Here is a 16,650-nt window from a genome sequence, read left to right as displayed (position 1 = left end):
CTCCTCCCACAGGGTTAATGAAGATCAATTTCAATGTTTTTTTTGTTAAATCCTCTCTGGCTACTACTTCGCTATAGTGGTTCATGATTCCACAGGTACAGAACTTGCAAGAAAATCAGTCATCTCCTCCAGCAGGACAGTAGATGAAGGTGAAAGCAAAGTTGTTTTTTTTTTTTAACAGTTTGGGCAAGGAATCATGGAGTCCAGAAGGTCATCTTGGAAGGTGACAATGTGAACATCAGTAACTTTTTGAATCACAGGAAGCACTTGGTCCACTGGACCGCCAAACACGTCTTGAAAGCAATCAAGAAATTATCTCTATCTTTTGGACGTTATCTTTTGTGCATGTAAATAGAAAATTTAACAGTAAAGCTAATCACCTTGTTGCAAACTCTAGGAAAAACAATACTAGTATCTCTGAATGTTTTCCCAACTGCAACTCTTCTCATCGTAACATCAGTGTAACTACCTAAATCTTATTGAATAGATGTTATGTTTGTCTGACAAAAAAATCTAAGTATATATTGACACCTTGTGCCTATGTCATCACTGTCGTCGTTGTCATCATCACCATGGGATTTTCCAAGTGATGATCTTTAATCTATGTGTTTTATTTTGGTTTTTTTCTTGGGGTTAATTCTTTGAGCCCCCAATTTGTAACAACTCACCTTTTTGACCTTCATAAGTATCCGATCCGACAGTTTATTTTAAATCCCAAAAAAAAAAGAAATCAACTCTTTCAAGAAGTACCTTTAGGGGCAAAAAGTGAATTAATTCTCAAAAAACTTAAAAATAAATTCACCTCATCTCTCCATGTCTCCCCCATTTCATCACCTCTCTCTTTTATTTCATCTCACTCTCTCGCCACCTCATGATCTTCTTCGATAAAGTTCGCAGACCAGCCACTTTTTCTGACGACCTTCAAACTAAGAAAGAGGCGGCCCAATAACAGAAAATATGAGGTGCCTTTGGAAGGCACCTAAAAATCCAACATTAGTAAAGTCTTCTGCTTAAGAGGTTGCTAGGAATGAGTGGAACAGATCCACACCATCTAACAAGTGAATTTATTTGACATTTTTTTTGGATGACAATTTTATCAGAGAGTTGCACAACTATTGAGCTAAGGAGTCTTGAGTTATTCCAAAATATCTCAATCTCCATCAAAATTTTGGTGACGGGGGTATGTTGTCATCCCTATGAGGATAGGAACTCCCTCTCTTTATAATCAAAACTGTGTGGTCTTCACTAAAAGCACATAACTTCCCCCCCCCCCCAAATAATCTTAACTCTGAACTTTCAAGATTCATAGCTTCAACCTCTCCACTTCATAATTCAAATCAAACCACAATCAACAACAAGAATGAAGCTTCAAATTATCTTTAATGGCATCTTTACAGCAATTTTCTTCTTGCTTCTGGACTTCACTTTATCTATTTCTCCTTCCATGTCCCAAAGTAAGTATTACAACTTCAATTCTCATCATCTTCCTAGTCTCCAATTTTTTCGGAAATCAGTCCACTCAAGATCAAACTACGGGTGGTGTTTGTTTTTTTTCATTGTTTGAATCTGACTCATCTAAATTTGAATCGTCTGAATCAAATACATCCAAAATCACCCATTTAGACGAGTCAGAAAAAAAATAAACAGTTTTGAAATCAGACTCTGAGTTAATTCAGACATAGAGTCAGATTTCTGACCTGGCTTGAAAAAAGAAAACACTACCTAGCACTCAAAAACTAACTTTGTTGATCTTTTGATGCTGAAATTGCAGAGCCCAAACTACCCTATATGACAGGAGAAATAGAAGAAATCTCAGGGAAGTATTTCGACTACATTGTTGTCGGAGGAGGAGCAAGTGGTTGTCCATTAGTCGCTACCCTGTCAGAAAAATTCTCAGTTCTCTTAATAGAAAGAGGTGGATCACCATACAATAATCCAATTATAACAAAGAGTAACAACAATGGACTAGCTATGATGCAAACTAATGAATTCACATCAATTGCTCAGAGTTTTGTTTCAGAAGAAGGAATTGAAAATCACAGAGGAAGAGTTTTAGGTGGATCAACAGCTATCAATAGTGGATTTTATAGCAGAGCTAGTGATGATTTCGTCGAGAAAATCGGGTGGGATAAGAGTTTAGTGAAGGATTCTTATAAATGGGTTGAATCTAAATTGATATTTAAACCAGAGGAGTTAAGTTTATGGCAATCTGTTGCGAAAGAAAGTTTTGTTGAAACTGGAAATCTGAGCTTCAATGGGTTTAGTTTGGAACATATTTCAGGAACAAAAATTAGTGGTAGTATATTTAATGATGATGGGAAGAGACATACTTCTGCTGATTTGTTAAGTGCTGGAAATTTAGAGAGAATTACTGTTCTTTTGAATGCTACTGTCAAGAATGTCATTTTCCATGCTAATGGTAATAACTATGCTACTTGTTTTACCAGAGTACTGAGGTGGTGTTTGTTTTTTTGTCTCGTCTTAATCTGACTCGTTTTTATCTAAATCGTCAGACTCAAATTGACCCAAAATCAATTCAAATCAGTCATTTAGACGACTCAGGCAAAAAACAAGCATACTGAAATTTGAGAGTGTGTATATGAATCTGGCCCATCTGAGTCTTAAACATGGATTTGAGTCATCTGAGTTTGACTTATCTGAATCTGACTCCCTTAAGTCTGACTTGGGCCTAATAGTCGGTTAGACAAGTTAGTTAAGTCAGACGCATGGTCAGAAATCCCAAAACAAACATTTTGAAATCTGACTCGAGCTAGTATAGATCTAGAGTAACTTCATATTTGAATTCAACAAAGAAAAAACAGCTTACTCTGAATCTTCATCTTCTTTATCTTGTTACTAGGTTTCTCATGTTAAGAAACCTTTTTATTTCTATACCCATTTGTCTTGAAAGTAGAAAAGTATCTCTCATTAAATGAACATATAAAATCATGCAGGTGATGGAGGTACTCCTAGGGCTCATGGCATAAGATTCATCAAGAGTGATGGAAGTGATGAAACAACATATGAAGCTTATCTCAACAAACCCAAGCATTCAAAATCGATGGGTGATGTTATATTGTCAGCAGGTACATTGAGTAGTCCTCAAATCCTTATGTTAAGTGGAATTGGTCCCAAGGAACACCTAAAACAATTCAACATTTCAACTCTCGTCGATGCGAAAAATGTGGGTACAGATGTTAAAGATAACCCTAGCCTTTCTATCATGATGGATTCACCAGAAAGTTTAGAACCAGACATACCTCAAATAGTTGGAATAACAGAAGATTTTCAAACCATAATTCAGTCTCTTAATCGATATGTAAAACAGAACGAAAACCAAATATTGTTTAGAGCTAAATCTATATATCCAATATCCAAAGGGAAGCTAGAGCTAAAGAACACAGATCCAAGGCAAAATCCTTCAGTGAGATTCAACTATTTAGTTGAGAAAAGAGATCTGGATCAGTGTGTAAAGATGGGTCATTTGCTCGAAAAAGTTGCTTTCTCGGATTCAATCAAATCATTCCTAAAGCTTCAGCATAGTGAATATATGAAGAAATCTAGTTCAGAAGAGATGGAAGAATTCTGCAAGAAGAATGTGAGAACGTATTATCATTATCATGGAGGATGCAAAATTAGGTCAGTTGTTGATGAAGATTATAAAGTGTATGGAGTAAAAGGATTGAGAGTTGTTGATGGGTCTACCTTGCCAGATTGTCCAGGTACTAATCCAATGGCAACTCTCTTGATGCTAGGAAGGTATCAAGGAACGAAGATACTCAAAGAGAGAGATGAAGACATAATAAATTGTTTGCCAGAATATAATGATCAATATCGGATGTAGCTGACGGGCGCTAAGGCGGTTGGGCCTACGTGTTGGACTAATTAGTTTAATTGTCCTTCTCGAATACACAATTCGATAATGATTCCGTTCGACAAGTTATGTTACGAAATTAATAACAATATAAAGTATAAGTTTTATGACCGAGTCGAGTATTGGATACTCTCTCCTTAAGACGTTATTCGTCCCGCAATGGTGCTAAGCCGGGTTGTATATACGAATCGTCTCCCAGGATAAAACAGTCTTACCTTCTTGAAGCGCAGCACTTCGTTCTTCAAGAAACTTCGAACCAAATACGTAGAGAACTCTCTTAACTTCTTTGACTTCTAATGCAAACTCTAAACTCAAAAACTAATTGATTTTTCTATATGTAAAATGAAATCTGATTATGTATATATAGAGATGATTGTGACTATATGGAGAGACATCTATATGGAAAGACATGATCCTAGGGATGTGTCTCTTTTAATTTTAATTCAACCAAGACAATGGTTGAACCAAGGCAATGGTTCAACTTGCCAACAATCCCCCACATGAATTAAAATTTATTCTATACGAAGACTATGCAAACTGACAATGCATACAAACTAAGAGAGTTCATATGGAAGTTGTTGCATCAGGAGAGGTGGCTTTTGGCTTTGAACCTTCCTTAGTGTATGACTACCGGACTTACTAATTGATTAGTGAACATGATGTCTTGAACTATTCAATTTTCGCAGTAAGTCGATACAATAGCCAACACACAACTTCTTCCGTACATATTTGATTCTTTGGTTGTGTCCTTTTCGGCCCTGGACAGCTCCTGGATTCATGAGTGTTTTAGAGAATTCCGCCTTAAGACATTCTCATAGAACCGGCATCAGTTCTACACTCACATAGGTGATGTCCTATGAAGAGTACCCTGACGTACCCCACTTGTTTACACAAGAATATAGGCATCATTAAAAGCATCGCTTATCCTATCACCTGACAGGCAACACTGATACTTAGGAATGGGTAAGAGAATGACTCTTTCAGTGTTACTGGCGAGTATTTCACATTTATGTTGTCCCTTTTGAACCTAGATCTTGGGATCTCCAGTCAACTAGGTTGGGTTTCTATTGCGATCTACTCATTTACTTTAGGCTTTAAGCCCATTCCCCTTGATAGTTTGTACATTTGCTCTTTCGATAACCCCTTTGTAAACGGATCCGCTAGGTTATCCTTTGATTTTATATAGTCAATTGTTATAATTCCACTAGAGAGCAAATGTTTAACGGTATTGTGTCTTCGACGTATGTGTCGAGATTTTCCGTTATACATTTTATTATGTGCCTTGCCAATTGCCGATTTACTATCGCAATGTATTTTAATAGCAGACACCGGTTTTGGCCAAATTGGAATATCCTCTAGAAAATTACGAAGCCATTCAGCTTCTTCTCCAGCTTTGTCTAAAGCAATAAACTCTGACTCCATGGTTGATCTTGCTATGCAAGTTTGTTTTGAGGACTTCCAAGAAACTGATGCACCACCTATAGTAAAAACATAACCGCTTGTGGATTTAGAATCGTTTGTATCTGAAATCCAATTTGCATCAGTATACCCTTCAAGAACTGCAGGGTATTTGGTAAAATGTAACCCATACTCCTTAGTATATCTTAAATATCTAAGAACTCTTATCAGAGCACTCCAATGACTTGTATTTGGATTGCTCGTAAACCTACTCAATTTACTTACTGAGTATGCAATATCAGGTCGTGTACAATTCATTAGATACATCAAACTACCAATTATCCGAGAATATTCTAATTGGTTAGTACTATGACCCGTATTCTTAGTTAGATGTAGACTAAGGTCTACTGGAGTTTTTACAACTTGATTATCATTTTTGTTGAATTTCTCTAAAATTTTCTCAATATAATGTGATTGAGATAAAACTATTCCATTAGAAGTTCGACATATCTTGATTCCAAGAATTAAGTCTGCTTGACCTAAATCTTTCATATCAAATACTTTTGATAGCATTTTCTTCGTAGATTTGATCATATCTAAATTGCTACCCATTATTAACATGTCGTCTACATACAAGCATAGAATTATAACTCCGTTGGTAGTAGATTTAGTGTAGACACATTTATCACACTCGTTAATACTAAAACCATTTGACAACATGGCTTTGTCGAATTTCTCATGCCACTGTTTTGGTGCTTGTTTCAGCCCATACAGTGACCTCACTAATTTACAAACTTTCTTTTCTTGACCGGGTACTATAAACCCTTCCGGTTGTTCCATATAGATCTCTTCTTCTAATTCACCATTCAAGAAAGCAGTTTTAACATCCATTTGATGTATCTCTAAATTATATAGAGATGCTATAGCAATTAATACCCGAATTGATGTTATTCTCGTAACAGGAGAATATGTATCAAAATAGTCTAATCCTTCCTTTTGTTTAAATCCTTTTGCGACAAGTCTCGCTTTGTACTTGTCTATAGAACCATCCGTTTTTAATTTCCTCTTGAAAATCCATTTATAACCCAATGGTTTACACCCCGGTGGAAGATCTACTAACTCCCATGTATGGTTCTGAAGGATAGACTCAATTTCGTTATTTACGGCCTCTTTCCAAAATTGAGATTCAGGAGAAGACATTGCTTCTTTGTATGTTTGCGGTTCTTGTTCTAACAAATATGTGAGGAAATCCGGACCGTATGTTTTGGCAATTTTTTGTCTCTTGCCTCTTCGGAGTTCCTCTTTATTTTCTCCTGCTTGTGGTTCTTGAACCATATTCTCTTTATCATTTTGATTTGTATTTTCATTGTTACTAATATTCTCAAATTTCCTCTTTTGAGAACTTTTCTCATCGTCTAATTTACATGGAAATATGTCCTCAAAAAATGTAGCATTTCTTGACTCGATTACCGTATTAACATGCAAGTCTTGAATTTCAGATTTATGTATGAGAAATCTGTATGCACTACTATTATGTGCATATCCTATGAAAATACAATCGATAGTTTTTGGTCCAATTTTGACCTTCTTTGGTGTAGGAATCGCCACTTTTGCTAAACACCCCCACACTTTGAGGTATTTATAAGAAGGCTTTTTTCCTTTCCATAACTCATAAGGAGTTTTATCCTTTTTCTTATGAGGCAATTTGTTCAAAATATAGTTTGCTGAAAGCAAAGCTTCCCCCCACAAATTTTGGGGTAATCCTGAACTTATAAGTAATGCGTTCATCATTTCTTTTAAAGTTCGATTTTTTCTTTCAGCGACTCCATTTTGCTGAGGCGAATAAGGAGCCGTTGTTTGATGGATAATACCACTTTCAGCACAAATATCAGCAAATGGCGATTCATATTCACCACCTCTATCACTTCGTAAAGTTTTAATCTTTTTATCGAGTTGATTCTCAACTTCACTTTTATATATTTTAAATTTTTCTACGGCTTCATCTTTACTTCTTAATAAGTAAACATGACAATATCTGGTACTATCATCTATAAATGTGATGAAGTATTTTTTCCCACCTCTTGTCTGAACCGTTTTTAAGTCACATATATCACTATGTATTAGTTCTAACGGTTCTGTGTCTCTTTCAACTGAATGGAAAGACGACTTAGTCATTTTTGATTCGACACAAACTTCACATTTATGATTGGTATTTAAATCAAATTTAGGTATAAGGTCCATGTTAATTAATCTTCTTAAAGAATCATTATTAACATGTCCTAACCTCTCATGCCACTTAATACAAGAATCAATAATATAAGCAGAATTATTAATTTTATTGATCTTAGGAATAACAGTCATTACATTCATCTTGAATAGACCTTCACTTAAATATCCCTTTCCCACGTACATCCCATTCTTAGTAAGAATAAAATTATCAGATTCAAATACAAGCTTAAAGCCATTCTTACTTAATAAAGAACCAGAAACTAAGTTCTGTCGGATGTCGGGTACATGAAGCACATTTTTCAGAGTTACTTCCTTGCCAGATGTGAATTTCAGAATGACTGTCCCGTTCCCTTCAATCTTTGAAGTTGCTGAATTTCCCATTAGTAAAGGTTCAGCATTTTCCACCTTTTTATAAGATGAGAATACTCCTTTATCTGAACAAATATGACGAGTAGCACCAGTGTCTACCCACCATTCTCTTGGATTATTTACCAAGTTTGCTTCAGAAATAACGGCACATAAATCGATCACCTTAATATCATCAGACAAGTTATCACTCACTTTGTCTTTTGTCTTTTTCTTCTTGAAAACTTTCTTCCAAGTTTTGGAGCGACAATTTTTAACATGATGCCCTTTCTTGTTACACGTATAACAAGTCCCTTTGAACTTCTTAGAGTTCCCTTGATATTTTTCTTTTCCTCCACGAAACTTCTCAAGTTTTTCTCCGTGAGTTGGAGGGACAGAAATGTTGTTTCCAATATTGCTTGCCATTTGTCTTCTTGAATACACAATTCAAAGACTAATAAGCATATGGTAATAAACTGTATACCTTTCTTGATTGTATACCGTTTTGATGATAATTAATAGAAAACTCGAAGGCAGTCACAAACATTAGCAGAAACCAAATTAATGTAATACGTATACCAAGAACAATACTTAAATGATTCGAAAAACAACAAGATGTTTTATGTTCCAGGATAGATTATGAGTTTAACATAAGCAAGATATTGTTTCCATTCAATCTATCCTATATAATTTAATATAGGAATATAACTTAATCTAACAATCCAGAATAGATTATAGCCACAAGATTAAGAAGATTTAAAACCTTATTCAAGTTTCCAGAAGGTCAGTTAATCATGCTTTGTGTTATCCCAGTCTTATGAGAATCAAACATATATATTAGTTCCAACAAAGACAAATAGAATAACAAAATTAAACCTTATTTACCTAAGGAACAATTTGATCATGACCAGGCAAATCTCACTTGATAAAAATTGTCATAAGAGAACCGAATTAACCAGACCGTCACAACTCAGAGATATCTATATTAAAACTGGCCACTCTATTCTCTAAAATATCCCAAATCTTCCAATGGCCAACAAATTTCTACTGACTGATAAATAAATAAACTAACCCAGACACATTAATTCTCATGCAAAGAAGGTGCACAATTAATTCCAATGCAAAGGCAAAAGTGGACAGAGCGTTTATAAAGGTTTGCTCTCGTTTTAACCGAGTACCACAAAGAGAGATAATTAATAAGGTCTGACTCTGTTATTGAACACTAACTAAAAGAAAACAAGAACTTGGATTAAATAAACTACTTGACGAGCGAAATCTGACACACCGAATAACGTCTTAAGATTGTTGGACTAATTAGTTTAATTGTCCTTCTCGAATACACAATTCGATAATGATTCCGTTCGACAAGTTATGTTACGAAATTAATAACAATATAAAGTATAAGTTTTATGACCGAGTCGAGTATTGGATACTCTCTCCTTAAGACGTTATTCGTCCCGCAATGGTGCTAAGCCGGGTTGTATATACGAATCGTCTCCCAGGATAAAACAGTCTTACCTTCTTGAAGCGCAGCACTTCGTTCTTCAAGAAACTTCGAACCAAATACGTAGAGAACTCTCTTAACTTCTTTGACTTCTAATGCAAACTCTAAACTCAAAAACTAATTGATTTTTCTATATGTAAAATGAAATCTGATTATGTATATATAGAGATGATTGTGACTATATGGAGAGACATCTATATGGAAAGACATGATCCTAGGGATGTGTCTCTTTTAATTTTAATTCAACCAAGGCAATGGTTGAACCAAGGCAATGGTTCAACTTGCCAACACTACGTATCAGTGTCTCTGATATTATTAATATTTTAGAAATAGTAGCAACCGAGATATTTAGCTTCTATGTTGAAGTGATGTATTATATATATATATATATATATATATATATATATATATATATATATATATATATATATGTTAATGCACTAGTTTTTAATCCGCCAAGAAACTATGTCAAAGTTGTATCATTCCTCGTATAAGAATGTAATATACAGAGAGATAAGGACGTTAAAATAACAGGAACATACCTACATTTGAAGGAAAGCATTCTGAACAAATCTTATTTCAACTTGCTACTATATCGAAATCAATGGAGCTAGTATTTCTCTTACCTCCATTATACATGGAGTGCTTTGAAGTTTGAACTGTTTTTCAAGTCATGTACACGTCTTTTTAACAGAATCAATAGCCTTTTCAGATCTTAGAAACTTCGCCCAGATCATTACTGAAACGCAAGAACTTGAAACGATTGACCAACTTTTTGACATTTAAACTGGAGAACTTGTCCATAAGATCTAACTCATATACATATACATTAATAAAAAATTCTATACTTTTTACCAGTAATCCCCGCAGGAGCATACTCCATCCTTGAAATGATGAAAACGTTGAATGTCTCTAAGAATAATTTGTCTGTTAGATATTGTAGAAATAAATTTCGCTGCAGAGTGACAATCGCCGCAAACTCGGAGGTTCTTCACAACCCGGATTGTTGTACCAGGACGAGTATTTATAAGTCCAAATGCAATAGCCAACTTCTCACTATGATATCTAAGTGTAGTTTCTCTCTCGTCCTCTCCCATATCTGCATGAAAAACTAAAGAGGTATCTGGGACATACCCAATTGATTTTAATTTCTGAACTAACTCATCAAGCACTCTGTGCAATGCTCGAGATTCAGAATGGGTTCCGTCCCCAGAAAAAAATTCATGCACCACATTGTCTACCTCAACCGAGCTACATCCGGGTACCTTAACTACCCCTCTTTCTTTCATCAATTTTCTTATAGAATTTACATCTTCCCATTCCCCTGCTCTTGCCAACATATTTGATAAAATCACGTAATCTCCACCATGTGAATTATCCAACTCAATGATTCTCTCGAAGACTTTCTTTCCCATTTCCACATTATTATGGCTACTACAACCAGAAAGCAAGGTTCGCCAAAGAATAGGTGTGGGCTTTAATGGCAATTCTTCGATGAACTTATAAGCTTCATTTATACGCCCAGCTCGACCTAGCAAATCAACCACACACCCATAATGCTTTATCCCAGGAACAATTCCATATCGCTGACTCATACTCTCAAAATATTGACAACCTTTAACCACCATTCCCGTATGACTACAAGCATATAAAACACCAAGAAATGTAATTTCATCCGGTCTAACTCTTGCCCTTTTCATATCCTCAAACATAGATATAGCCTTATAACCATGTCCATGAATTGCATAAGCAATGATCATTGCCGACCAAGCCTGCGTGTCCTTAAATCTCATACTCTCGAAAACAGAAACTGCGTCTTCCAAGCTTCCACATTTAGCATACATGTCTATTAAAGCTGTATTAACTTTCACATATTCATCAAACCCATTTTTCTTAATGTATTCATGAATCCATTTCCCTAATTCTAATGCACCCAACAAAGCACAAGATGATAAAACACTAAGCATTGTAACATCAGTAGGACTAAGATTACTAGCTTGCAATTCTCTAAACAATGCCAAAGCCTCATTCGGCTGACTACCCTTACTATAACCAGTAAGCATAGCATTACAAGTAACAATACAAGGGCTAACAATTTTATCGAAAACTTTTCGAGAAGCAGAAATATCACCACATTCAGTGTACATATTTATAAGAGTTGGTTGAACATAGATATTGTGATGCAACCCAAGTTTGATAACAAGATTATGAACTTGTTTACCTTCTTTCAGAGCTTTAGAATTAGCACAAGCTTTGAGAAGAGATGGGAAAGTGTAATCATCAGGGTAAAGGCCCAACTTGAGAATTCGAGAGAAAAGGGTCATGGCTCGGATAGGAGTATTTGTTAGAGCATACCCACGAACCATTGTATTGAAAAGAACAATATCTGGTTCAGAAATTTGGTCGAACAAGTTCTGTGCATGATCCATTCTAGAAGAAGGATTAAGTGTACAGAAGTTGATGAGCTTGGTCATGACAGAGATGTCATTTTGAAGGTTGGATTTTATAGTAATGGCTTGAATTTGTTTGAATTCTCTGAGGGATTTACATTTGCGTAAGAGAGAAAGGGGAGATGGGTTTGTTTCTTTTTGGCTGTTTGATTTCGATTTTGAAGAAGAGAGAGGAATAATTGAAGGAGTTGAGGTTGCCATTATTGGTTGTTTCAAGCTCTGAGAGGTTCTGGTTTGTGCGTGTTTGTTTGAAGGGTAAGATAAGAAGATATTTTCCCTCCATTAGGGAAAAAATTGTCAGCCCTAGCCACTAGCCAATTGTTTTGTCCTCATTGGCATTTGAGTAGATTTTAGGGCACCCAGTCCCCAGGTAATTTAAGAAGGTAGTTAATTTGTTCGGAATACTCAGACTAACTCAAATGGATCTTAAACCAACCCAACTAGCTATTCAGACTAGTCGGGCAGAAAATAAATATTTTGAAATCTGATCTGAGTTAATTTAGATTTATGTACCGAACTTAGTAAGAAAACATAGAAAAAATTATATTCATTCTTAAGAGCCAGAGAGGGACACATCATTTATGAGATAAGTATGGGTAGAGAATGTTTTGTCCTAGATATAGCCTCTAAGACTGTATTTGGTTGTAATGGAGAAAATCATGTCCTCATTTCCCACTAGTGAAATTTTAACTCTTCTTTGTTGTAATCAAACACATGAAAAACAAAATTTGAATGGGGCCATTGGGCAACAAGGATAACATTAAAATGACACTTTAACTTCAAATCTTTCTCAATAGAGTTGCTCAAAAGTGAACTAAATATTAAAAAGTAATCAAAGGTAAGTTCAAACTTTTCCATGAAACTCACCTACAATTTGTTCCAAAGATCTTAAAGTGCCTATAATTGCAACTGAAATTCCCATTAACACAATACCAATTATAATCACTAACTCGCATCCCCATCTTCGATAAGCTCCTGTAATCTTTACGTAACATAACGAAGGCAATATAATCGAAGCTGTGGCACTTAAAAATGCTCCAACAAGAGACATCAAATACCCGAAAAATGGAATAGCTAAAGCGACGATAACCGAGCTAATCAGAAGCATTGTCCTAATCAAAATACTTAAAACCCTACTATTTCGGTAACAAGATTTAGTAGAATTTTCAAGTGCAGTCACAATTGGTGTCACCATTAATGCATATTTTGCAATGGGAGTAACCAGAGTTGTGTAAATTGCAATCTTTGAACTCACTTCTTGTGTTGGCAAGTTCAATGTCACTTGAGATTTCACATTTTCTCCATACATTAAGTACCCCAAAACTGCCATAGCTGAGTAGCTAATAGTACATATAACAAAGCAGACTAGTAATACCTGCACCCGAAAAAGAAAAGTTAGTAATTGTTCTCTCGCCGTTTCAGTGACATTTAAACAAATAATGTTGAGTTTTTGTAACGCCCTGAATCCAGAATCTCAAGCTAGTCGCCTTGAATCCAAGATTAGGGATTCATAACTAAATGCGTGAACAACACCTATAATTGCACGCTTCTAACACGGACTGTTCACCAAGATTATGGTTCTGACCCAACCTATTATTTTTCAAGACATGGTGAACAGAGAAACATCCGGTCTATGTTTTGAGACGTGAAGTTGTAGGCATTGCTCACCATCTCAAACTGAGGTATCTAATCTTGTTGTTTAAGGGGACTAGCTTGAGATAATGGATCCATGGCGATGATTCTAGACTTAAAATGAAAAAGTTTCTTGATTATACCTTTGAGAATTGGCTCTTATCCTTCATTGAAGTATAAAGAGTAGGAAACACTGGATGAGCACAATAACAAAAAGCATATAAACTAACACAAGTTGGGATTCCATTCAAGTTCAAAAGCCTTCCTTTCTCATGAAATCCTGTTCCGTTCACAGTTCCAACCCAAAACACAGAACAAATAATAATAACAGAAGCTAATACTCCACTCGCCGATATGTACGAAACTTTGCTTAAATCAGTTAAGAACATTGTAAGTAGAATTACGAGAGCTACTATTGTAATGAACCCTTGTTGACCATGAATCCTAACAATGCCAAATTCGAAGTCGGTATTTGGGAAAAGATTGCTCAAGTTATCTCCTTCTAGTATCAAAAAACCAGTGGCGACTACATAGAGTTCTAAGTACATGAAAATGGATACTATCATTCTTCCTTTTGGGCCGAATGCATATTCGCCTATGTCCGGGTATGTTCTTATCAATGAATTTACGTCCATACATCGTCGCATTAATAAACCAGTGTAGAAAGTTGCAGATGCAACAACGAAAAGAAGTAGCAAACTTAACCACCCTCCCGAGGCTAGTGCATATGGTACTGAGAGAATTCCAATTCCTGTGAAACCAAAGTAGAGTTTGATTAATGAGTTTCTAGCCTAAATTCTTTTTGCGTACTCCTAATGGAAAAAAAAATATGGTGAAGCCCAATTTAGGTGTGTAGTAACATGTGTGTCGCTTCAAAACAGAAAAGCAAAGCAGAGACCAAATCTTGTTTTAGATTGTCATTGTCCTCTGTCTCAAATCTGAGAAGGAAAAATGCTATTTGGCTCGAAAATAAATGACCGGGATAGTCCAAGAAGGCAAATTTGTTGATGTCATTTGAAATTTGTCTTTTTCGACCATTTCAGGTCATGCATTGTCAGGTCAAGTAGCATTGTTGATTTGAGAAAGGGTTGGCCTACATTTTCGCCATGACAACACTTTGCGGGAGCGCTTTTAAAACTGGGAAATGATAGAGTGCCCAGTAAGGGTGACCAGTAAAATGCCCAAATTTCCTCATTTAGAAACAAAAGCGGTCCTCACCTTAGTCAAACTTTGAAAAAACCTTGTCTTTTAGTAAATTCCACGTCATTATGTCACCCTTTTGAGCATTTTACTAGGCACTCTAGCATCTCCCGATAAAACTATCCAAATTTGGGTGTCCCTAACCAAATTCTTTTTCCTCAAGTCTATCGACAAATTCTTGAATGGCCTTCTATTTTATTACTAGAATGCATTTCGTCCTCTGAAGGCTTATCACTAGAATATTTGATATCCTAAACAATCTACTACTACAAGCGAACTCATTAAGCCACATTCTTTCTTCCGAATTTGCCTTTCTAACATTATTATCATCTCTCTCTTTTGAGCCTAGGATTCTTTTTCTGTTGAAATTTTGCCTCTCGAATGGGATGACCTCTGTTAATGCAAGTCTAAAAAGAATCTATATATCTTCACTCCAGGTGAGCTTAAAAAGAGGGATAGTAATTAAGTATCTTATGTTTAGAGACCCTAAACCCTCATTAATTGGCAGCCCTGGCCCCTGAGTGTATTGACCCAACTTTATTAGGGTTACCTATCCCCAAGTAAACAAGTCAGGCATCTTTACTGATAAATGAGTAGAATGGGTCAACATGTGAATATGGTCCGGCTCTGAAGCTCTCTTGGACCTTATTCAGATAGTCAGATAATTACAAAAAACTAGGAATATTCATCATATAGGTTTATTTTTTCTTTGATTTTCTCGTCATAATTTTGGAATAATCTAAAACAATATATCTCCAAATCAACTGTTATAATTTGCCTGACAAAGAGTAGGTCGAAACCAAAATATGATTTTGGGTCGAATTTCCCTCAACCAGACAAAGAGAGAAACAATGGTTAAATTCAGCCGTTCACGTCAGATTAAAATTTTTTTTTTTCTTTTCTGAATCATTTTTAATCTAAAATGACATGAATGAATGTTGAGGATTTTTTTTAGAAAAACTAAAAAAAAAATCAATTAAAAGAGAAGATTAGAAGGTAAAAGAAATAAAGGAAAGGAAAGGAAAGGGGAGAACCTGATAAAGCATTGATACCATTGAAACAGGTTTTGAAGAAGGTAGAAGTTCCTGCTATTTCCTTGTTGTTTGGGTTGTTGTTTTTATAGCAGCAGTTCCCCATTACTGAAATTTCTTCATGTTCTTTCTGCTTATTATAATCTTCTTCTTGTGATTGACCTAACAATAATGGAATTGCTAATGATGATGAAGAAGATGATGATGAGATAGTATTATTCGGCTGGATTACTCCCATTTTGCCAAGAAGAAGAAGAAGAAGAAGAAGAAGAAGAAGATGAGGTTTGTGATGATAAAAATTCTAGTAAAGTATATATATTTGTATAAAGAAAGAGACAGGGCTAGAAATGATTTGTAGTTATCATCATATTACTGCAATACAGTTTTGATTTTTTGTCATTTCTTTGGGTTTTACATCTCCACTTGATGATCCAATCTTCTCTCTACTTGTCTAAACCACCTTCTCTTCCTAGCTATTATTCTTTTTGCAGTCTTCTTTGTCTGCTCTCAACCCCTCCACCCACACACACTATATATACTAATATGCAGTGGCGAAGCCAGAAATTTATACCAGTGGGGGCACAAATTCATACTTGAATATAATGTTGGATCTGTGATTTATAAATATGAAATACCTAGAGCAAAAAAAAAAACACTTTTATTTATAACTAATCAAAGTAGCTGAAGTGCAAATTAAATTTGAAAGAAAGACGACCGACACAAAGATATTTAAACAAAAGAATTGGTACGGAAGAAACATTGAAATAGGTATTAACGCAAAATATTTTTGTTGTACGTCTTAACATAATTAAGTAAAATAATTATTTATAAACGAGTAGTAAATGTTATCTGACTTTTTTTATATCCACAATAATAGAGTAAGAACTAAAACACCTTATTGTATCATTTTAACTCCAGAATTACAAAAGAAAAAAAGTTGAGGCTTCAGGTTTGGAACCCATGATCTTATCAATTTAAGTTAACCTT

General features: G+C 35.3%; 3 protein-coding genes across 3 annotated transcripts; 1 reads left to right on the top strand and 2 right to left on the bottom strand.

Moving 5' to 3' along the window:
- Window positions 1–1,060: 1,060 nt before the first annotated feature.
- On the top strand, window positions 1,061–9,709 carry LOC147547861 ((R)-mandelonitrile lyase-like). The gene is made up of 4 exons (XM_086669454.1): window positions 1,061–1,454; window positions 1,772–2,419; window positions 2,955–3,873; window positions 9,652–9,709. Exons 1-3 carry the CDS (start codon window positions 1,361–1,363, stop codon window positions 3,842–3,844), a joined length of 1,632 nt encoding a protein of 543 aa, XP_086525580.1. The 5' UTR covers window positions 1,061–1,360; the 3' UTR covers window positions 3,845–3,873; window positions 9,652–9,709.
- A 107-nt stretch (window positions 9,710–9,816) lies between these two features.
- On the bottom strand, window positions 9,817–12,528 carry LOC147547860 (pentatricopeptide repeat-containing protein At2g02980, chloroplastic-like). Its single transcript, XM_086669453.1, has one exon. The coding sequence runs from the start codon at window positions 11,999–12,001 to the stop codon at window positions 10,202–10,204; it is 1,800 nt and encodes a 599-aa protein (XP_086525579.1). The 5' UTR covers window positions 12,002–12,528; the 3' UTR covers window positions 9,817–10,201.
- On the bottom strand, window positions 12,528–16,364 carry LOC147547859 (amino acid transporter AVT1I-like). Its single transcript, XM_086669455.1, has 3 exons — window positions 15,667–16,364; window positions 13,576–14,183; window positions 12,528–13,175 (listed from the first exon to the last, which is right to left on the bottom strand). Exons 1-3 carry the CDS (start codon window positions 15,899–15,901, stop codon window positions 12,645–12,647), a joined length of 1,374 nt encoding a protein of 457 aa, XP_086525581.1. The 5' UTR covers window positions 15,902–16,364; the 3' UTR covers window positions 12,528–12,644.
- Window positions 16,365–16,650: the final 286 nt, after the last annotated feature.

This window comes from Eschscholzia californica, unplaced genomic scaffold (genome assembly GCF_041429995.1).
Source record: "Eschscholzia californica isolate CP2 unplaced genomic scaffold, dmEscCali1.0.p SCAF_3, whole genome shotgun sequence".
NCBI classification, from domain to species: Eukaryota; Viridiplantae; Streptophyta; class Magnoliopsida; order Ranunculales; family Papaveraceae; genus Eschscholzia; species Eschscholzia californica.
Note: the sequence above shows the minus strand (reverse complement) of the source record. Positions and strands in the feature narration are given on the sequence as shown.